At 48.6% G+C, this 23,306-nt stretch overlaps 1 protein-coding gene across 1 annotated transcript in view; it reads left to right on the top strand.

The window, feature by feature from the left end:
• The window catches only part of LOC119965671, a 64,408-nt gene extending 41,480 nt beyond the window's left edge, over positions 1 to 22,928 (top strand). Inside the window, exons 4-5 of the mRNA XM_038796436.1 lie at positions 19,675 to 21,855; positions 22,806 to 22,928. Coding sequence (XP_038652364.1) covers positions 19,675 to 21,855; positions 22,806 to 22,928 — 2,304 coding nt within the window. The remainder of the gene's footprint in view (positions 1 to 19,674; positions 21,856 to 22,805) is intronic.
• Positions 22,929 to 23,306: the final 378 nt, after the last annotated feature.

Raw genomic sequence — 23,306 nt, 5'->3', positions numbered from 1 at the left:
GCCACTTTCCAGTCCTCTGGGAACCTTCCTGCTTCCAGTGATTCCTGAAAGATTATCCCTAATGCCTCCACAATTTACTCAGCTATCTCATTTAGGACCCTGGGATGTAGTCCATCCAGTCCAGGTGACTTATCCACCTTCAGACCCTTCAGTTTCTCCAGAACATTCTCCTTAGTAATGGTCACTGCACTCACCTCTGCCCCCTGGTTCTCCTGGAGCTCGGGCATCCCACTGGTGCCTTCCACCATGAAGACTGATGCAAAGTAACTACTCAGTTCGTCTGTCATTTCTTTGTTTCCTATTATTACTTCTCCAGCCACATTTTCTAGTCGTCCAATGTCTATTTTTGCCTCTCTCTTACCTTTTATACATTGAAAAAATCTCTTCTTATCTTCCTTTATATTATCAGCTAGCTTGCACTTAAACTTCATCTTCTCCCCCCTTATTGCTTTTTTAGTTGTCCTCTGCTCGCTTTTAAAGGCTTCCCAATCCTTTGGTTTCCCACTAATCCTCGCCACTTTGTATGCTTTTTCTTTTGCCTTTATGCTGTCCTTGACATCCCTCGTCAGCCATGGATGCCTCGTCCTCCCCTTAGCATGTTTCCTCCTCCTTGGGATAAATTTCTGCTTTGCCTCCCTAATAACCCCCAAAAACTCCCACCATTACTGTTCCACTGTCTTCACTGCTAGGCTTTGAAAAGCAGAAATGCGGATGACTAATAATGGCTTTCCCCACAATGCTGCCAGCTAGGTGGGGATTACAGGGTGCAGACTTGTGACCCAAACCAGCCCACACTCTTAAAAGGCACTGCTGAAAACTGGAATCCAAGTTGGGAATCCTGGAATTGAAACTCTCCGGTCAGTTGTAAAGGGTTCCCAGGTCATCCCAACTCATAGGAAATCCAGTCAGTTGCTGTTCAGTAATTTAGTGCAAATAGCCTGGTAACTGTATCCCATAAATTTTTTTTTTTTTTTTTTTTTAAATTTAGAATATCCAATTATTTTTTCCAATTAAGGGGCAATTTAACGTGGCCAATCCACCTAACCTGCACATCTTTTGGGTTGTGGGGGTGAAACCCACGCAGACACGGGGAGAATGTGCAAACTCCACACGGACAGTGACCCAGAGCCGGGATTCGAACCTGGGACCTCAGCGCCGTAGGCAGCAATGCTGACCACTGTGCCACCGTGCCGCCCAACTGTATCCCATAAATAACAATGAGAGAAATTACCAGTTGTTGCTTGGGTTTATGGGGTGAGTGTGATGATATGCATGAGGCAGGTTTGTATATAATATTATGCACAACTAGGTTGCATTGTAAACACATCACGTGACCCTGTGACCTGGGAGTTGGGAGTTGATCGTGCTGGGAGATACATGTTTTTGCAGTAGTTCCACAATAGTTGTTTAGTGTTAGTTGTTTATTATTTTATTTACCCTAGTTATCTTACCATGCATTTGTTCTTTAATAAATTATTTATACTACATGTTCTGTAGTTGATCATTCACTTAGGCCAGTCTACAAAACTTCACAGTGAGCTAATTGTTGTCTATAAAATGGTAAAATTTACATTTGACAGAGGAGAAATGAAAAAAAAGCTATTTCCTTTGATGGGTTGATCAAGAACAAGCAGGCGCAAACTAAAATTAGAACTAAGCCATTCAGGAGAGAAATCAGAAAACACTTTTCAACATAACTTACTGTAAATGTGGAATTCGCTACCCAAAAGGTTGTGGATTTATAGCCAGACTGCTGTAAAGTCATGATAACAAATAAATCGGTTATGGAGTCTGTTAATTTATGTGGTGCTTGTGGTAACACTATATCTTCCAAATCAAAAAATTGTAGGTTTAAATCCTATCCTTAAAATAAAAGTATCCAATTCAGACGGATACTGCAATACATATACTGAGGGAGTGGAGTACTGGTAGATGCAATGGGCCAGATGTTTTCAAGGAGATAGGTATGGATGCAGGATTTTTCCCAAACTCACAATCCATGTCCTGGAGATGCCCAGCTGCCTGTTTTTCATGTCAGGAGACAGTAATAGTTATGGCTAGATAGAAAGGCTGACAGGTTATTGGGACATGGTTATGGTTATTAGGCTCTGGAGCCCTCACCCCTCACCATTACACCCCCACCCTGGCCCCTCTGTACCACTCCATTTTTTCCACACCCCACAGGTATCCTCTATAACCCACTCACCAGCACACTCATCCCCGTTCCCTTCCCCATCGCTGTCCCAGTAGAGCCGGCAAGGTTGGGAAGGCTGCATGCAAGCTTGCTACCTGCATCCTTATCCCACACTGGCAAGAATTGCTGGAAACAGAAATGGGGACAAGAAAACAGAATCAGGTCCTGACTGCCATTTTTAAAAACCTTTCTCCTCCATTCTGTTGGGGAGAGAGGCATGAAATCTTACCCAATATCTTCTTCTGGCTCTGAAGCCGGTCCCAGTCTATCCATTCAGGTGGTTACTAAAGATCCCCGAGACGATTTGAGGAAGTGCAGAAAAGGTCACCTGGCCAACATTTATCATTCAATCAACATCATAAAAGCAGCAGGCAGCTGGTGGCCAATGTAAGAAGGCTGTTAAACGTGATCATGATGCCCCCGGAGAATAGGGAGGTGGAGGTAGCGGTCGCGATGGACGTGGAGAAAGCTTTCGACTGGGTTGCGTGGGATTATTTATGGGAGGTTCTGCAGCGGTTCGACTTTGTGGGAGGGCTTTATTGACCGGGTTAGGTTGCTGTACTAGGCTCCTGTGGCAAGTGTACGGACAAACAGGACGACTTCGGACTTTTTTAGACTGCACCAGGGAACAAGACAGGGATGCCCCCTCTCCCCACTACTACTTGTGCTGGCTATAGAGTCGCTGGCAATTGCTCTGAGGGCCTCAAAGGGCTGGAAGGGGCTGGTCCAGGGCGGGTGGGGGGGAGGGGGGAGCGGGAGCACCGAGTCTCGCTATATGCAAACGACCTGCTTTTTTACACGTCAGATCCAATGGAGGGGATGGATGAAATTACGAGAATTTTCGGGGAATTCGGCTGGTTTTCGGGGTATGAGCTTAATATGGGGAAGAGCGAGATGTTTGTGGTCCAGGCAAGGGGTCAGGAGTGGCAACTGGGGGAACTGCCGATCAGAGTGGTAGGGGACAGTTTCAGATACCTAGGTATTCAAGTGGCGAGAGATTGAACTTGGCCCGGTTGGTGGAGCAGACGAAGGAGGATTTCCGGAGATGGGATGCTCACCCATTGTCTCCGGCGGGCAGAGTTAAATGGTAAAAATGACGGTCCTCCCGAGATTCCTATTTGTTTTCCATTGTCTCCCCATCTTCATTCCGCAGTCCTTTTTTAAGCGGGTTAATAAAGTTATTGTGGGCTTTGTGTGGGGGGGCAAGTCCCCACGAGTGAAGAGGGCAATGCTCGAGTGGAGTCGGGGGGGGGGGGGGGGGGGGGGGGTCGGTGGGCTGGCGCTGCCAAATTTCAGCAATTATTACTGGGCGGCTAATATAGCCATGGTTAGGTAGTGGCCGGTGTGGGGGTTAGCCGAGGTGTGGGGGTGGGGCGGTGGGGTGGGGGGAGGGGGTGGGGGGGTGGGGCGGTGGGGTGGGGGGAGGGGGTGGGGGGTGGGGCGGTGGGGTGGGGGGAGGGGGTGGAGGGGTGGGGGTAGGGGGGGAGCTGTCATGGGTACGTATGGTGGCGGCTTCTTGCAAGTGTACAAGTCTGGGGGTGCTGGTAACGGCGCCTCTGCCGTTGTGGTACTCCACCAGTCCAGTGATGGTGGCGGCCCTGATAGTCTGGGCGCAGTGGAGGAGACATGTGGGAGCAGAGGGGGCATCAGTCTGGTCCCCAATCTGTGATAATCACCGGTTTTCCCCAGGATGGATGGACGGGGGGTTCTGAATTTGGTGGAGATTGAGAGGATGGGGAACTTGTTTATAGAGGGGGGCTTTCCGAGTATGCGGGCGCTGGAGGAGAGGTTTACACTTGCGGGGGGGGAAACGAATTTCAATATGTGCAGGTGCTGGACTTTCTGCGGAGGCAGTACCAACCTTCCCACTCCTGCCGCTAAGGGGAATTTAGGATAGGGTGGTTTCTAGAGGATGGATAGGAGAGGGGAGCGTTTCGGACATATATAAAGGAGCTTATGGGATCGGAGGAGATGCAGACCGAGGAACTGAAGCAAAAGTGGGAGGAGGAGCTGGGAGGAGAGATAGAGGAGGGCCTCTGGGCGGATGTGTTGAGTAGGATTAATGCAGCCACAACATGTGCCAGGTTCAGCCTGATACAATTTAAGGTCGTGCAGCGAGCTCACATGACAGTGGCCCGGATGAGCAGATTCTTTGGGGTGGAGGACAGGTGTGCATAATGTGCGGGGGGGGGGGGGGGGGGGGGGGAGGGGGGGGGGCAGCGAACCATGTCCACATGTTCTGGGCATGTCCAAAGCTGAGGGGATTTTGGCAGGGGTTTGCCAACGCCATGTCAAAGGTATTAAATACAAGGGTGGCATTGAGTCCAGATGTGGCGATTTTTGGGGTGTCGCAGGATCCAGGAGGAGAAAGAGGCAGATGTTCTGGCCTTTGCTTCCCTGGTAGCCTGGAGGTGGATATTACTAGCATGGAGGGACTCAAAGCCCCTGAAATCGGAGACCTGGCTATCTGACATGGCTGGTTTTCTCTGCCTGGAAAAAATTCAGTTCGCCATGAGAGGGTCATTGTTTGGGTTCGCCCGGAGGGCGGGGGGGGAGTAGGTTAGCGTAGAGTAAGGGGTTAAGTAATGGTGGGACCTGTGGGAGAGGGAGGCGGTATTTGCACTATGTTAATATTTTTATGTACAACAAAGAAAAACTTCAATAAAATGTTTATTTTTTTTTAAATCACAAAAGCGACTGTCTGGTCATTTATCTCAAAAGTTGCTTATGGGGCCTTGCTCTGCCCGATTACTATGTTTATCTACATTATAACAGTGACTATGGGTGTGATCTACTGGCTGTGTCCCGTCGGAATCGGAGCAGGATGCAGCCAGGACATCGCGGGAGAGGCTTCGACCAGAATTCCTGACAGCCGTGAACCCTCACAAGATCTAACCAGATCTCGTGAGACGTCGCGATCGGGCTCCCACCCACCATGGGCGGGATTCAGTCTAACAGAGTGAAGTCGGCTTCGAAGCTGAATTACCTCTGCCTTCGCCGGATCAAACGGTCACCCGGCATCTCCCAGCCTCACTGAGGAGACCCCAACTGGTCCCCATTCAGTACTGATCCTCACAAATAGGGACCTGGTGCAACAGTACCTGGGAGTGGGGGGCTCCCCAGGTTATCGGAGGTGCCCGATTGCTCAGCCTCTGGCCAGGTTGACACCCTGGCACTGCTGGTGCCATCCAGTCACCTTGGAACTGCAAGCCTGGCACCCTGTCAATGCCACCTGGGCACCCTGGCAGTGCCAACTGGGTGCCAGCCTGGCACTTCCAGGGTGCCTATGTCGCACTTGCAGGCTGGTAGGGGCACTGCCAGGGTTCCAGGCTGGCAGTGCCAAGGTGCCAAACTGGCATTGTGCCCACAGCAGGAATCAAGCCCAGGGGTGTCCTGCCCATATGTGGTGTGGTGCGGGGTACCCGAGGACCCCCTAGCAGGTGATTTAGGGCATTGGGGTGTCCAGGGATTGCATCGTGGAGATCGTGAGATCGGGGCAGCATTTAATAATGGACGAATGGATCTCGTTGTAGTGATCTGTACATCTGTACATACATCTGCACATACACCAGGGACTACAGACAGATGTAACAGCCACAGCATCACTAGAGGGCAGCATCAGAGATGGGTATAAAGGGTCCAGCCCAAGGGAGGGTCCGCCTCTTTCAGATGCACAGGGCTAGTGAGCAGCAGCAGACAGAGACAGCTCAGCATAGGAAGTTTACCTTAGCTTCACTGGTCATACCTCTTGACTAGTTAAGCTCTGGAAACAGAACAAACCCACTGAATAAAGTATTTGTGTTAACTGGAAGTCTACAATCTTTATTCAAACTTAGAGAATAACATACTCATCAGTGCAGGAAATGCAGCTAAGTGCGGCCTAGGTGAGGCTTTCCCACAGGAGCACGAAAACAAGACAGAGTGCCGTTAGATAGCGGGATCGTTCCCGGAGCTTGACACTGCTAATCTGGCCTAGAATGGCACTTTGTTTTATTTTGGTTAGATCACACCCTATTTTTTCAAAATATTTGCTGCGAAGCACTATGGGACATTATGGTTATATAAATGCTAGTTCTTTTTAATTGATTACTTGGATAAGAAAGAGTTGTCATTGCAATCACTTGCCTCACAGAAACACTGTGGTATCAACTTGGCTACCTCTTACATCAGTCTCCTCCGTTTTTGTTCTTCCACTCACTTCCAATCCATCATTATGTTAGCCTACTTTGGGGCAGCATGTGGCGCAGTGGTTAGCACTGGGACTGCGGCGCTAAGGACCCAGGTTCGAATCCCGGCCTTGGGTGACTGTGCAAACTCCACACGGACATTCTCCCAATGTCTGCGTGTGTTTCACCCCACAATCCAAAGATGTGCAGGTTAGGTGGATTGGCCACGTTAAATTGCCCCTTAATGGGGAAAAAGAAATAATTGGGTACTCTAAATTTATTTTTAAAATGTTTGCCTACTTCTACCTCTGGCATTTTACTTGCCGACATTCTTACCCCTTGCTGTTTCCACCGAGACCTTCATCTCAGGAATGAATGCCACTATTGACCTGTTTGTCCCCAGCTCCATCATATCCCAACTCTGAAGGCATGATCAATCTCAAACAAACTTGCAACCATCACTCTTTTTCTCGCTGAGCTACAAGGTTTCACTGTTTAACCAGTGTACAGATTTTGAAAATCATTATCCTCATCTTCAAATCCCGTTTTTCTACCATATCTGTGCAATTTTTTCTAGTCCTCTGTCTTTGTGCAAACTCACTATTTTCAGTTTACTATTTACCCCCTTCCTTTCATTGCAGTCTCCACTCTGGAATTCTCTTCAAAGGTTTTCACTGCACTGTCCGTACCTTTAAAAGCCTTTACAGACGTTTGTCTGTCTCCCTAACTTCCACTTCCTGCTCAATAACAACTGTCCCCCGTGTAATGTTTGTTACACAAAATATATAGAAATGAACTGCTTGTATGAAGTGCTTATTGATAACATGGGAGCAATGCAAGGAACATTCAGTTCATGCAGAGGAAATGCAGTTAATGTCACAATATACACTTAAATGCCATTAATAAGCATTAATTGCAATATTCTACTTATTAATGTTGCTTGCCATGCAATCCTCTCAAATAAGATATAATAGTCATAAATTGTACTGAAAGGCTTTAGATTCTTGAAGAGCTCCCTCTGTACTTGTCCCCACCAAATTATACGGTGATAATGCAATTTTGCAGGTAGAATTATGTTGATGCTTTGTTCTGTCGCTCACTAATTTGATCTTTGTTTCTAGGACAGATGCATCAATTAATTTCTGCTGACTTCAGATGGCAGCAAAGTTCAAGGTGCACTTTGGAAAATGATTGTCATATGGCCTGAGGGGGAATAGCACAATCTAGAGGGAGATAGAATTTTATTCGACTTTGTCCTGGGAGATTCCCGCAGACAGAAGAGGCTGAGTAGACAATTCAACGTACACTGCAATTTCTGACACTGTAATTTACATATCATTAAGAATTCACTGCAGACCTAAAACATAATTTACTTAATGTAATGTATGATAATTAATTCTAATGATGTTGAAATGAGCCCCACTTTCTTGGACCATTTCAATCTCACAACTGTAGTTGGAGATTGAAATAATTGACATTTCCAGTGCTTATTCTGCTGTATCAGTAAAGTAGTCACAGTGGCTCATCTTTAAACGTTGTAACAAATTCCTTATAAAGAGGAAAAGGTCACAATTAATGAATTCCTGTATTTCAAAAAGAAAAGGCTAACTAACATCATTTCCTTTTCCATTTGATAATACAGAGGATGAGATTACTGAATATAACCCAATAACAATGAAACAACTCTGATCTATTTCTGCATGTTGAATTTATTTAAATACACCATATTGAAACTCCTTAAACAATTCCGAAGTACATCAAAAGCATCCCGAATTGTTTAATGAATAGATAATCCTTTTATTTTCTATTTTTGAAATGACAGCATGGAACAAAAGCCGTCAAAATCTATTTGTACAAATTGAGATTGCATATAAATGTTACTCAATGTAGGAATCAATAGAGAGAGAAGCAGCAGTTTAACAAAATTTGTTTTTCAGTCAGCATTAAGGGTAGTCACACATCTTTTGAAGACGCTTAAATACTTCCTGTGACGGGAATAAATCGCTTCAAGAGGTGATTGACATTCACTTTATAGGTGGAACAGCCTTCGTCGGTTGGCTTGCATAGGCTGATTTTAATATTATAAAAGGTGCTATATATAGTACCCAATGAATCCAGCAGGCATTGTGAGGCAGTTTGAGCACCTCAGACAATTTGACAATTGTGACATATCCACAATGAGTTTGAAAACAATGACATTTTACAGTGATATCAATTGGTTTTGAACAAAGAACTGATAGATAAATTATATTTTCCCATCGCCAAAAATGAACAAAACCAATCACTTGAATAAGTTCAACATTCTTATTAAACCTATGATAATTATACTATTCTGCTGCAGTTTAAAAATACAGCTTTGGTAATGGTAACAGATTACTGACTAGGCTTATTGAAGTAAACATATTGCAGCTTCTGTATTCTGCTAAAAAAAGATATAATGCGGGTTCTCCGTCAGTGTGATCATTCGCTTCACCGGCAGCGTGCCCAGGCCTGCGGGTTTCCCATAATGGAAATCCCCGTGCTGGATTCTTTGTTTTTGGGGCTATGTCTCCACGCCGTTGTTAAATCTGTGGCCTTTCACACCCAGCATGGGGCTAGAAGGGAGCCGTCTGGAAGCTTGCAGCTTTTGCTGCAGATACAGGCCACCGCACGTCCGGGTCAGAGGCTGCGGGTGTGCACGGCAGCGGCCTCCAGCGGCTGCAGTGTGCTCCATGGCGCTCTCAGAAGTTACATCCGTGCTGCTAGTCTGTCTTGCTACCAGCTCCTGTTCCTGTGAAGTGTGTCCTGACTTCCTGTTTGTGTGTATTTATATCTCTCCTATGCTCCCTCTAGTGCTTGCTCAGTCGTATTGCATCTACACAGATATACAATCACTACATCCCCCCTTTTTTCTTTACATATTTTCTGTACATTGTTAAAGAAAATTGTACAAAACAGTTAGATTACTTATGATATGTGTACCTATACAAGTGATGATGATATTGGATATTTTACAAAGCCAATTAGTATTTATGAGTCAAATCTTAATAAAAACATTTATGAGTCCAAACTTGATGAATTTGTTCGTTGAGTTTTTTCTTTTTCGTTGTTGACGTGGTGATATTGATATTGCAACTCTGTTGTGAATGTTGTCGGTGTTCTTGTTTTTATTTAGTAATCAATAAGTCATCCCGAGGTGTTTGAATGGTCGAACCACTGATGTTGACTGACATGGACATTTTTCTGTGCTTGTGGTATCGATTTAGTGTGTCACCTGCCTTGAAATCTGGTGTGCTTGCTTGTTCTGGAGCAGATGTGAATTTGTGAGATTCGTTGTCATGCCATGGCATGTTTGTAGTCTTGTCATTGTTTTGCAGTGTGCTGTGGCATTGTCCTTCATGTGCAGAGTTGTACCATTTTGTACTGGTCGTTGTTTCATTGTTGTTGTTTCTGTCGTTTCTGTCTTTGTTTTTTTCATAGTCGTTGTTGTTTTTGTCATTTCTGTCTTTGTTGTTTTCGTTGTCGTTCTTGTTGCTTCTGTTTTTGCTGTTTTTGTCGTTGTTCGTGTCGTGCTTGTTGTTGTCTTTGTTATGCTTCTTGTTGTTTTTGTTGTTCTTCTTGTAATTTTTGTTGTTGTGCTTGTAGTTTTTGTTGTTGCTGTAGTTGTTCTTGTTTCTGCATTGCTTCTTGCGATTTTTGTTGTCCTTATTGCGCTTCATGTTGCTTTTGTTCTTGCTGTTGTTGTTCTTGTTTCTGCTGTGCTTCTTGTGGTTTTTGTTTTTCTTGTTGTGCTCAATGAGTGTCCCGTGTGGATAATTTGAGTCATTGTCACAGTTATTGGTGCGAGTGTCCTTTGTGGTATCTGTTACATTGAACGTTTCATTTAGAGAATTGTGAGAATGATCTTATGTTGCACTGATGTTGGTACATCAGTCATTTGTGGTGGATGTGATTCCTCTTCTTTGCTTCCTTTGAATTCCTCTTCTGGAATCATTTGTGGTGGATTTGATTCCTCTTCTTTGCTTTCTTGGTGCTCCTCTTCTGGAGTCAAAACCTTCACGATTTCATTCTCTTGTGGGTCTTGGTGCTCCTCTTCTGGAGTCAAAATCTTCACGATTTCTATTGACGTGGTCTCTCTGGACACTCGGTGCTCCTCTTCTGGAGTCAAAATCTTCACGGTTTCTATTGACGTGGTCTCTCTGGACTCTTGGTGCTCCTCTTCTGGAGTCAAAATCTTCAAGATTTCAATTGATGTGGTCTCTCTGGATTCATGAGTAGCCCTACTATGTGCTTCTGTACAGACGAGCTGAGATCTGTCAGTCTCGCTGTGATCCTGCACCTCCTGTATGTCGAGTGTGATCACATTGTCACTGTTTTCGCATGCAGTGGGTAGACTTATGTTGTCTTCTTCTTGATTATGTGAGCTTGGTAGACTTTCATAGTCTGCTTGTGGTTGCTCAGATATGGTGGGTTGACCTTTATGGTCTTGTTCATGCATGGTGTTCGCTATGGAGTGTTTGCTTGCTTCCATTTTGGAGTCTTTCAATGAGATGTCTGTGGAGGCTTGCGTCACTCTCTTTGTGGAGTCTTTCATCGCTCTCTCTGTGGAGTTTTTCTGTGATCTCTGTGTGGCGTCGTCTTCGCCTTGGGTATTGCTGTCATCCAATGTATTAACGATCTGCCATGGCACCATAGTGTTGGATTCATCTACCACGAGTAGATTAGTGTTGAGCTTTGCGACCGTGCTGCTGATGCTGTGATCAGCATATCCGAATAACTCAACCAATTCAGTCCTGTCTGAGTAGTATTGTTCGAAAAGCAAATCATCTCTTTTTGTTTTGAATTTGGCATTGTTTTCTTCATCTTTTTTTGTTTTGGAATTGTTATTGTTCTCTTCACTTTGGGTGGTGCAGACTGCTTGTTCCAGGGTGTTGTGAGAGTTATCTTGAACTGCAGGTGTACTTTCAGGCATTGTTCTGTCTTTTGAGGTAAGAAAATTGGGTTTTACAGCTTTTTTCTTGTTTTCAATTTTCGGGCATTTCCCTTTTAAGTGGGCTTGGTCAGAGTCCTCTGACATCATAATGCTTGTGACGTCATGCGTAGGAATTGATTGCGCATGCACAAATTGATCTTCCTTTACTGTGTGGTTTTTTGTCCACTGCGCATGCGCGGAACGATCCATGACCAAAACATTTTTTTACTGCGCATGCACGGCTTGCGCATGTGCAGAATGCAAAATGGCTGATTTTAACTGCACATGCACGGCTTCTGTTTCCTGCACATGCGTAGACGCAGATTTTTGTCTTTTGTTCCCCGGAGACTGTAAAATGTGCTCAGATGCCATTTTACAGTGGATTTCAGTGTTTTTTCTTTGTAAAAAGTTCAAGTTACTTTTTCTTTTCGATCTGGACTTTGCACTCGAGATTTATGGACTGATCCCTTTCTGTTCTGATAGTGATTGTTTGAGTCTTGCATCACTCAGTCCCTGTGCAGTTTGGTCTCTGAGCATACATTACTGTTCAAATTTTTTTTGTATTACTTCTAATTTGGTTCTGTCTTCACCTTTAAAGTATTTAAAGCCATTATATATTTCTCTAGCTTCATGTCCTGCAATGAGCAGTGCTATTTTCATTTCTTCTGAGGCTGCTTTTAAATCATTAGCTATGATATATATATTGAACATTTGTTTAAATATTTTCCATTTGTTACTTAAATTACCGGTTGTGTTCAGCTGAGGTGGGGTTCCAATCAATATCATCGAATTAGCGAAGTCTTCCCACGTCGAATGTCTGGTAGGAGTTTTCCTTGCCATTTTGGTCTTTCTGTGTCTGCAGCTTGTGTAATCTTATAGTAATCGTTCTGAAGCCACTTCTGGTACCATATGTTGTTCCTTGTGTCTTAATAAAGCCCGTAGTCTTAAAGTTGAAGTAGATGCTTTATTGTGAGTTTTTTCTCTCTTCAGTGCTTAACTTAAAGTTACATCCGTGCTGCTAGTCTGTCTTGCTACCAGCTCCCGTTCCTGTGAAGTGTGTCCTGACTTCCTGTTTGTGTGTATTTATATCTCTCCTGTGCTCCCTCTAGTGCTTGCTCAGTTGTATTGCATCTACACAGATATACAATCACCACAGTATTCACATAGAAAAGGCGAAAAACTAACTGAACTTGAACCTGAAGAAAGGTATGACGAACAGAAGATAAGATGGCTTAACATCTCATAATATATCAGAACAACATCAACTTGCAATAGTATAGTATCTTTAACATAGTAAAATGCCCCAAGATTTGTTTTTACTCAAAAATGTAGCGTACCCAGTTCCTTTTTTCCAATTAAGAGGCAATTTAGCGTGGCCAATTCACCTACCTTGCACATCTTGCGGGTTGTGGGGATGAGACCCATGCAGACAAACAAAGAACAAAGAAAAGTACAGCACAGGAACAGGCCCTTCAGCCCGCCAAGCCTGCGCCGACCATGCTGCCGGTCTAAACGAAAATCTCCAACACTTCCGGGGTCCGTATCCCTCTATTCCCATCCTATTAATGTATTAAACAATGGGAGAATGTGCAAACCTCACACAGACAGTGAAATGGGGCCGGAATCGAACTCAGGTCCTCGGCGCAGTGAGGCAGCAGTGCTAAAATGCCCCAAGATGCTTCACAGGAGCAAACATCAGACAATCTCCCTGGAATTACTGACAACAGGTTTCTTTAATCCAGAATTTTAGTACCCATAGGGCCACTTCCTTAGCTTGTTATAGGTTATTGCTTTACTGTAATGGTGGCACTGTTCAGCTGTTTCTCTTTTCCAAGGTTTACTTTAAGATCCGCCCACAAAGCAATGATTTAGGAATGAAAATGGGGTGCCTGCTTCAAATGTACAATTCTTTTTAACAGACTCTTTTTCGCAACCAGGGGCTGTTATTGGAAGAACTTCTTTCTCTCAGCCCAGCCTACAATGTCCAACATTCCTGGCTCTACACACTCCAGAGTCTGATTTTAAACCATGTTCCTGCACAAGCTCGATGTGATATGATTGATCTGTAACTTTAAGGGTGCTTACCTTAAACTGCTGTCAATCATTGTTACCTCAATAGGATTACAGATACATGATATCACATTGAGCTGTTATCGGACTGGAAGTCAATGTAAGCCCAAGAGCTCAGGGGTGAAGCGTGATGGGACCTAGTGCATGAGGATATTATTGTAGTATGCATTTAAGTAAGTACGTCTATAACCTGATGAGGTGATCATCATATAGGATATGATGTCATCTGACACATGACACGTTAGGTGATCTCAAGAGAGACATTCAGGGCAATCCTCTGGGGAGCCGAGTTTGAATCCCATCATGGCAGATAGTCAAATTTGAAATCAATAAAAATCAGAAATTAAAGTCGAATGACCATTAAATTATTGTCAATTGTGAAAACCCATCTGGTTCCAACATGTGAATTCAGACTCACAAAAATGTGGCTGATCCTTAAATGCCCTCAGAAATGGCCTATCAAACCAATTTTTTTTTAAATCGAAAAGTGTGAAACTGGACAGACCACCCGGCATCGACTGAGGTACCAGAAACATAGCTATATTCATGGAATCACAGCTTACAGATAATGTCCAAAACACTAACGCCACTGTCCAGTGGGACAGGACATACCCAGCAGAGGTGGCAGCACAGTCATCTACAGTTGGAAGGGAATTTCCCTGGGAGTCCTGAACAATGACTCTGAATTCTATGAAGTCTCACGCATTAGGTCAAACATCGGCATGGAAACCTTCTGCTGATTACCAAAGACTGTGCCCCCCCCCGCCCCCCCCCAACTATGCTGATGAATCATTACTCCTCCATGTTAAGCAAAACTTGGAGAAAGGACTGAGGAACTCTGCTTTCCTGGAAAGGGTGCTGAATGTATCCTGCTAGGGGACTTCAATGCCCATCACCAAGAGTAGCTCGTTAGCACCAGAACAGACTAAACTGGCCAGGGCCTAAATGGACTGGATCTGCAGCAGATGGTGAGGGAACCAATAAGATGAAAAAACATACTTGACCTCATCCTCACCAACCTGCCTGCTGCAGATGCATCTGGCCACTACAGTATCGATATAAGTGATCACCGAGCAGTCCTTGTGGAGGCAAAGTCCCATCTTCAAATTGAGATACTGCCCATGGCGTTGTGTCACAACCATCATGCTAAATAGGATAGACTTCGAACAGATCTAGCAACTCAAGAGTGGGCAATCATGTGGCTCTGTGGGCCATCAGCAACAAGATGATACTGAACCACAATTTGTAACCTCATGGTCCTGCATATCCCCACTCTACCATTACTATCATATAGCCATAGTGGAAGAGGGTATGCCAGGATCAGCACGAGACACACTGAATAATGAGGTGTCAACCTGGTGAAGTTACAGCATAGGACTACTTGTGTGCCAAACAGCATAAGCAGCAAGTGACAGTAATCCCACAACCAACGGATCAGATCTAAGCTCTGCAGCCTTGCCACATCCAATGTGAATGGTGGTGGATATTTAAACAACTCACTGGAGAAGGAGGCTCCAGAAATTTCCCCATCCTCAATGATGGAGGAGCCCAGCACATCTGTAGCAAAAATGTGCAAGTCTGAAGCACTTGCCAAAAATACCCAGTGGATCATCCATTTCAGTCTCCTCTGAAGGTCCCCAGCATCACAGATGTCAACCATCAGTCAATTCGATTCACTCCACATGATATCAAGAAATGGCAGAAGGCACTGGATACAGCAAAGGCTATGGGCTCTGGCAATATTTCAGCAATAGTCCTAAAGACCTGTGCTCCAGAACTTGCCGCGCCCCTGGCCAAGCTGTTCCAGTATAGCTACAAACACTGGCATCTACCCAGCAATGTGGAAAATTGGCCAGGTATGTCCTGTACACAAAAAGCAGGACAAATCCAACCCAGCCAATTACTGCGCCATCAGTATACTCTCGATCTGCAGAACAGTGGTGGATGGAGTAATCAACAGTGCGATCAATCGGCATTTTCACAGCAATAACATGCTCACAAAAGTTCAGGTTGGGTTCTGCTTGGACCACTGACCTCCCGACCTCAATGTAGCCTTGGTTCAATCATTGACAAAAAAGCTGAACTCCAGATGTGACATAAGAGTGACTGCCCTTGACATCAAGACAGTGGGTTGGATTCTCTGTCGCCCATCATCTGTAGCAGAGTTCCTGATGCAGCGAAGAATCCAGCATCGGGGAAAAAGCAGGATCGCCGCCCATTTCCAATGTTTTGGTCCCCGCTAGCATCAGGACTGAGGTTTGCATCTTATTTAGGAGTCGGGCACCATATTCTCCAGGTCGTGGTGATTCTCTGGTCTGTAGTGATCTGCATATCTGTATGTATACAATGGGTTAATGTAAAGACACTACAACTAAGCAATAACTAGAGGGCAGCACTTGAGATGTATAAATAGATGGAAGCAAGGGTCGCTCTCTTCACAGGAACAGTAGCTAGTGACCAGACACAGACAGATAGCTCAGCACAGGCGTAAATAATCATAAGTACTTCTTAGTTAATCTTGTTCATGTCACATCTAGTTTAAGCATTGAAGAGAGAAAAAACGCACAATTCATCAACATGACTCAATAAAGCATTTGCTCCAATTAGAAGACGCCGAGTGTTATTCAACATCGAGTTAAGGATCATTCTGGAAGAAACAAGTGAGTAACTGATATTGCACAAGGCAATGCATTACTATCAAAAATAATAATATAATATGGTCCTCTGGGCTGGGAATCATGTGGGTAAGAATAGGTGCTGACAAGCGTATACCTGACGTGGTGGACAAAGGGGGAATTTTAGCACAGGCCCTCAGATGTCAGTGAGTTGGACTTTGCAAGGTCAACTGGGCTATTTGTCATTGTCAGTTCCGGCACCTAGATCAATTTAATTCCTTCTGGCAGTATAGTGGATTCATATGACTGAGTGGCTTGCTCGGCCATTTCAGAGGGCATTTAAGAGGGCAGCACGGTAGCATTGTGGATAGCACAATCGCTTCACAGCTCCAGGGTCCCAGGTTCGATTCCGGCTTGGGTCACTGACTGTGCGGAGTCTGCACATCCTCCCCGTCTGTGCGTGGGTTTCCTCCGGGTGCTCCGGTTTCCTCCCACAGTCACAAAGATGTGCAGGTTAGGTGGATTGGCCATGATAAATTGCCCTTAGTGTCCAAAATTGCCCTTAGTGTTGGGTGGGGTTACTGGGTTATGGGGGTAGGGTGGAGGTGTTGGCCTTGGGTAGGGTGCTCTTTACAAGAGCCGGTGCAGACTCGATGGGCCGAATAGCCTCCTTCTGCACTGTAAATTCTATGAAACTATATTCCTCTGGATTTGGAGTCACATGTAGGCAGGCCAGGTAAGGATGGCTTATTTTCTTCCCCTAAATTGGGGGTCGCGACCCGCGGGTGGATGCTGGAAGGGTCGCGGAGCCAGCCATTGCGGTGTTCCCAGTTGCGGGAATTCACCCACAACAGCCGCAGCAGCTGGCTTTTAACAATGCCGGTTGTGAGCGGATTTTAAAATGGTGGCCACAACCAGATAATAAAACGCGGGTGCACTGTACATGCGTGCCCGCCCATCATTGTGCATGCTTCCCGGGAGTGTTGGGACCTGAACCCGGGGTCAAAGTGCGATCGTGGAATGCCAGTGCTGACTGCGTGGTGATCACCGATGATGAACAAGGCTATGACCTCAATTTGTTTTGCATCCCTAAAAATTACTCAAATCATCTGGAGACAGTTTATATTCCTCGTGGTTTAATCATGGACAGAACTGAACGTTTGGCAAGGGATATAATGAAAGCCATGGGGGGGGCAGTGTGATGATATGATCTGCATACTCGTCTGCCATTGGGCCAGAACGTCGGCTTACCATTGGCCCTGGTCGGTCATGTGCCTCTCGACCGATTGGCCGAGAGGCTGAGTTAACCACGCCTCTACCAACGAGGTATAAATGCTCAGAAGCCTGACGATCGTTCTTTTCCACTGTAGACGATCGCCAGGCTGTGTTCTAGTTAATTAAAGCCTGACATTGGTAAATCACTCGCCTCGCGTGCAATCGATGGTGCATCAATTTAATTAACTACAACTTTGAAGATGGAGTTCCGCATCAAGCCCGAATGCCTCCGCATCAGCCCGCAAACTCTGAACTCTACAGAACTTTTCAAACTCTGGCTGACTTGCCTCGAAGGGTTCCTGGCATCTACAACCACCCCCCCCACCGGGGCACAGAAGCTGCACGTCCTCCACTCCAGCGTGGGTATTGCCGCTTACTCAATAATCGAAGACGAAACAGATTATGATGAAGCTATACGGAAGCTAAAAGGACAATTCCTCAAACCGATCAACAGGGTATTCGCTCGACATCTGCTGGCCACCAGAAAGCAGGTCCCCGGTGAGTCTCTAGACCAATACGCCCGGGCCCTCTGTGCCCTGGGGAGAGGTTGCGCCTGTGAAGCGGTGTCCGCTACAGAGCACATGGAGCTACTCGTCAGAGACGCTTACGTGGCTGGGATGCTGTCCCCCGTGATCCGCCAGCGGATGCTGGAAAGAGACGAACTCAGTTTAACGGAGACACTGACTCTCTCCGCCTCCCTGGAGGTCGCAGATCAAAGCGCGCGCACCTATGACCCTGGCCAGGCCGCCTCCTGGCACGCTTCCCACCAGCTACCCACCGCTCCCGGCCTCCCTCAGGCTTGTGCCGCGGGGCGCCCCGATAAATCCGCGGGGCCCCGCTGCTACTTTTGTGGGTACGCTAAGCACCCTCGCTCGCGCTGCCCAGCCCGCTCCGCCCTCTGTAAGAGCTGCGGGAAGAAGGGCCACTACTCCACGGTCTGCCAGGCCAAAACGCTGGCTGCAGCGCTTCTGGAAGCTGCACAGCACTCTCCCCCCCTCCCCCAGGCCTCTGCAAACGGCCTGTGTGTCTCTCTCTCTCCCCCAGGGCCCCTCCAGCTGCTCCCGACTCGCGCCCCGCCGGCCGACATGCGCACCTCCCCGGCCCCTCCAGGCCTCTGCCTGCCCGCCGCGCACGTTTCTCCCCCCCGCCCCCGGGCCCCGGCGCCCGACCGGCTCGCCTCTCCGGGCCTCCCTGGTCCCTGCCTGCCCGCAGCGGCCCTGCTTCCCTCGCTCCCGGACCCCGGCTCCCCCCACCCCCGGGCCCCGGCACCCGACCGGCTCGCCTCTCCGGGCCCCCCGGTCCCTGCCTGCCCGCAGCGCGACTCGGCTCCCCCCCGCCCCCCCGCGCCCGGCCCGCGCGCCTTACCTCCGCCCACAGCTGATGCACCTAGCCGGCGTCCTGGAGCCGGCTTCCGCATCCCCACAGCTGATGCACCTAGCCGGCGTCCTGGAGCCGGCTTCCGCATCCCCACAGCTGATGCACCTAGCCGGCGTCCTGGAGCCGGCTTCCGCATCCCCACAGCTGATGCACCTAGCCGGCGTCCTGGAGCCGGCTTCCGCATCCCCGCAGCTGATGCACCTAGCCGGCGTCCTGGAGCCGGCTTGTGCATCCCCGCAGCTGATGCCGGTCACTCACCTCTTGGAGCCGGCCTGCGCGCCTCTCCGTTCACAGCGCCGGCAACGCTAGCTCCGCCTCCAGCGGCCACGAGGGCTTCCTGGGCGCCGTCATCTTGGGGTGCCGAACCCACGTGCGGGTCCTGGGCGCCGCCATCTTGGGGCCCCGACCCCACGTGCGGGTCCTGGGCGCCGCCATCTTGGGGAACAGACCTCACCTGGGGATCCTGGCCACCGGCTTCCACATCTGCCACGCAAGGTCCCTCCAGCATGGAATCGGACAGCAACGACGGATTTTCTTCACGGCTCGCGGCCGTTCACCCCACATATGGATCCTGGCCACCGACTTCCACATCTGCCACGCAAGGTCCCTCCAGCATGGAATCGGACAGCGACGACGGATTTTCTCCACGGCTCGCGGCCGTTCAACTCGACCAGTCTCATCCACGCACGCTCGCCAAAACGACTACGCTGATACACCTCAACGGCCACAAGACGGACTGCCTGCTGGACTCCGGGAGCACGGAAAGCTTCGTTCACCCTGACACGGTAAGACGCTGCGCGCTCCCTGTCCATCCCGTAACACGCAAAATCGGTTTAGCCTCAGGTTCGCACTCCGTCCACATCACCGGGTGCTGCATCGCGGACCTCACGGTCCAAGGGAAGGTTTTTAAAAATTATAAATTCCTTGTCCTCCCTGACCTTTGCGCACCGGCACTCCTAGGACTGGACTTCCAGTGCAACCTGCAGAGCTTGACTTTTCAATTCGGCGGCCCTATACCCCCCCCTCACTGTCTGCAGCCTTGCGTCCCTCAAAGTGGACCCTCCCTCCCTGTTTGCTAACCTCACCCCCGATTGCAAACCCGTCGCCACACGGAGCAGACGGTACAGCGCCCAGGACCGATCCTTCATCAGGTCCGAGGTCCAGAGGTTGCTGACGGAAGGGGTCATCGAGGCCAGCAACAGTCCCTGGCGAGCCCAAGTGCTGGTGGTCCGGACGGGGGAGAAAAACCGGATGGTCATCGATTATAGCCAAACCATCAATCGGTTTACGCAACTGGACGCGTATCCTCTCCCCCGTATCTCTACCATGGTAAACGAGATCGCGACATACAAGGTCTTCTCCACTGTGGACCTTAAGTCCGCTTACCACCAGCTCCCCATCCGCGCGAGTGACCGACTGTACACCGCGTTCGAGGCTGACGGGCGCCTCTACCACTTCCTTAGGGTTCCATTCGGTGTCACGAATGGGGTCTCGGTCTTCCAACGGGAGATGGACCGAATGGTCGACAAGTACGGATTACAGGCTACCTTCCCGTACCTTGATAATGTCACCATCTGCGGCCACGACCAGCAGGACCATGACGCCAACCTCCAGAAATTCCTCCAAACCGCAAAACTCCTTAACCTCACGTACAATAAGGATAAATGCGTGTTTAGCACCGACCGCCTAGCCATCCTCGGCTACGTAGTGCGTAACGGAGTGATAGGCCCTGACCCCGAACGCATGCGCCCCCTGATGGAACTCCCTCTCCCCAATACCCCCAAATCCCTCAAACGCTGCCTAGGGTTTTTCGCATACTACGCCCAATGGGTTCCCAACTACGCGGACAAGGCCCGTCCCCTCATGCAAACCACGACCTTCCCGCCGTCGACGGAGGCCTGCCAGGCCTTTAGCCGCATCAAAGCGGACATCGCAAAGGCCACGATGCGTGCCATCGACGAGGCCCTCCCCTTCCAGGTCGAGAGCGACGCTTCAGAAGTAGCTCTGGCGGCCACCCTGAACCAAGCGGGCAGACCCGTGGCCTTCTTCTCCAGAACTCTCCAGGCTTCCGAACTCCGCCACCCATCTGTGGAAAAGGAAGCCCAGGCCATAGTCGAAGCCGTGCGACATTGGAGGCACTATTTGGCCGGCAGGAGGTTTACCCTCCTCACAGACCAACGGTCAGTAGCCTTCATGTTTGATAATGCACAAAGGGGCAAGATCAAAAATGACAAGATTTTACGGTGGCGGATCGAGTTGTCCACGTACAACTATGATATCTTGTATCGTCCTGGGAAGCTCAATGAGCCTCCTGATGCCCTGTCCCGCGGTACCTGCGCCAGCGCGCAGATAGACCGCCTCCGCTCCCTCCACGCAGACCTCTGCCATCCAGGGGTGACCCGCCTACACCACTTCATTAAGGCCCGCAACCTGCCCTACTCCATCGAGGAAGTCAGGTCAGTAACCCGTGACTGCCACATCTGCGCCGAGTGCAAACCGCACTTCTACCGCCCCGAGCGCGCACACCTGATCAAAGCATCCCGCCCCTTCGAACGTCTTAGCATTGACTTCAAGGGGCCCCTTCCCTCTAACAACCGCAACATTTACTTCCTGGCGGCTATCGACGAACACTCCCGCTTCCCCTTCGCCATTCCCTGTCCCGACATGACCACATCGACCGTCATTAAGGCCCTACTCTCCATCTTCTCACTGTTCGGCTACCCCGCGTACATTCACAGCGATCGGGGGTCCTCATTTATGAGCGACGAGCTGCGTCAATTCCTGCTCGACAGGGGCATCGCCTCTAGCAGGACGACCAGCTATAACCCCCGGGGTAACGGACAGGTCGAGCGGGAGAATGGCACCATCTGGAAGACCATACTACTAGCCCTCCGGTCTAGAAATCTCCCTATTTCCCGATGGCAAGAGGTGCTCCCCGATGCACTGCACTCTATCCGCTCACTCCTCTGTACTGCAACAAATCAGACGCCTCATGAGCGTCTTCTTGTTTTCCCCAGAAAGTCGTCCTCCGGATCCCTTCTCCCGACGTGGCTGGTCACCCCCGGACCCATCTTGCTCCGGAAGCATGTGCGGGTGCACAAGTCCGATCCGTTGGTGGAGCATGTCCAGTTACTCCACGCCAACCCGCAGTATGCGTATGTGGAGTACCCCGACGGTCGGCAGGACACGGTCTCCCTCCGGGACCTGGCACCCGCCGGCGTGCAGCCCCCCCCACCACAGACCCCCCCTCCCCTTTTTCACCCCAGCACCCCACTCAGCTTCCCCATCCCTCATCCATGGCGTCTCCGCGGCCAGCTCAGGTGACGGAGACTACTCGAAGTCTATCGCTCCCGGACTCCAGGACATCAGCAGGACCATCAGCCGATCCGACGACACCTCCTCCACTACGGCGCTCGGCCAGGACGTCAAGGACCACCAAACGACTGATCGAATCCTTTTGTAAATATTGTTATGTCTGGGCCAGTGGCAAGCCCCCAAATTCGACAAGGGTACGGAGAGAAAATTATTCTCCCGACGGCTACTCATATCATCAGTTCTTCCCCCCCCCCCCCCCCCCCGGGTCTCGTTCACACCCCCCCCCCCCCCGCCTTCCTTCTCCGTAACGGGTGAATGTGATGATATGATCTGCATACTCGTCTGCCATTGGGCCAGAACGTCGGCTTACCATTGGCCCTGGTCGGTCATGTGCCTCTCGACCGATTGGCCGAGAGGCTGAGTTAACCACGCCTCTACCAACGAGGTATAAATGCTCAGAAGCCTGACGATCGTTCTTTTCCACTGTAGACGATCGCCAGGCTGTGTTCTAGTTAATTAAAGCCTGACATTGGTAAATCACTCGCCTCGCGTGCAATCGATGGTGCATCAGGCAGCACGGTGGCCTAGTGGTTAGCACAACCGCCTCACGGCGCTGAGGTTCCAGGTTCGATCCCGGCTCTGGGTCACTGTCTGTGTGGAGTTTGTACATTCTCCCCGTGTCTGCTGGGTTTCGCCCCCACAACCCAAAAATGTGCAGAGTAGGTGGATTGGCCACGCTAAATTGCCCCTTAATTGGAAAAAATAATTGGGTAATCTAAATTTATAAAAAAAAAATGAAAGCCATGGGAAATCATCACATTGTCGCCCTCTGTGTACTGAAGGGTGGCTGTAAGGCTTTTGCTGACATTTTAGACTACATTACAGCATTGAATCAAAACAGTGACCAGTCAATCCCAATGACGGTGGACTTCATCGGCTTCAAGAGTTACTGTAATGATCAGTGAACAGGGGAGCTACTCAGAGTTTACGTACCAAGGTATGAAATCCACGCTTTCCTCCTTGAGAAATTGTCCTCTCTGGCTAATTAGTTTGCTAATGAAATTTGGATGCTAACTATGCAGACATCTTTTCAATTCAAAATGAACTGAACCTCAAATTTCAAGGGAAGGATAATGATTGCTTTCGGCATTGTGAAGAAATCGCAGCTTTCCAAAACTCATTGAAAGTTTGGCAATTGCGAGTGCATAGACCATAAGACAGAGAAGCAGAATTAGGCCACTCAGCCCATCGAGTCTGCTCCGCTATTCAATCATTGCGGATATTTTTCTCATCCCCATTCTCCTGCCTTCTCCCCAGAGCCCCTGATCCCCTTGTTGATCAAA

This window comes from Scyliorhinus canicula, chromosome 5 (genome assembly GCF_902713615.1).
Source record: "Scyliorhinus canicula chromosome 5, sScyCan1.1, whole genome shotgun sequence".
Lineage (NCBI taxonomy): Eukaryota > Metazoa > Chordata > Chondrichthyes > Carcharhiniformes > Scyliorhinidae > Scyliorhinus > Scyliorhinus canicula.
This window is presented reverse-complemented; position numbering and strand designations above follow the sequence as displayed.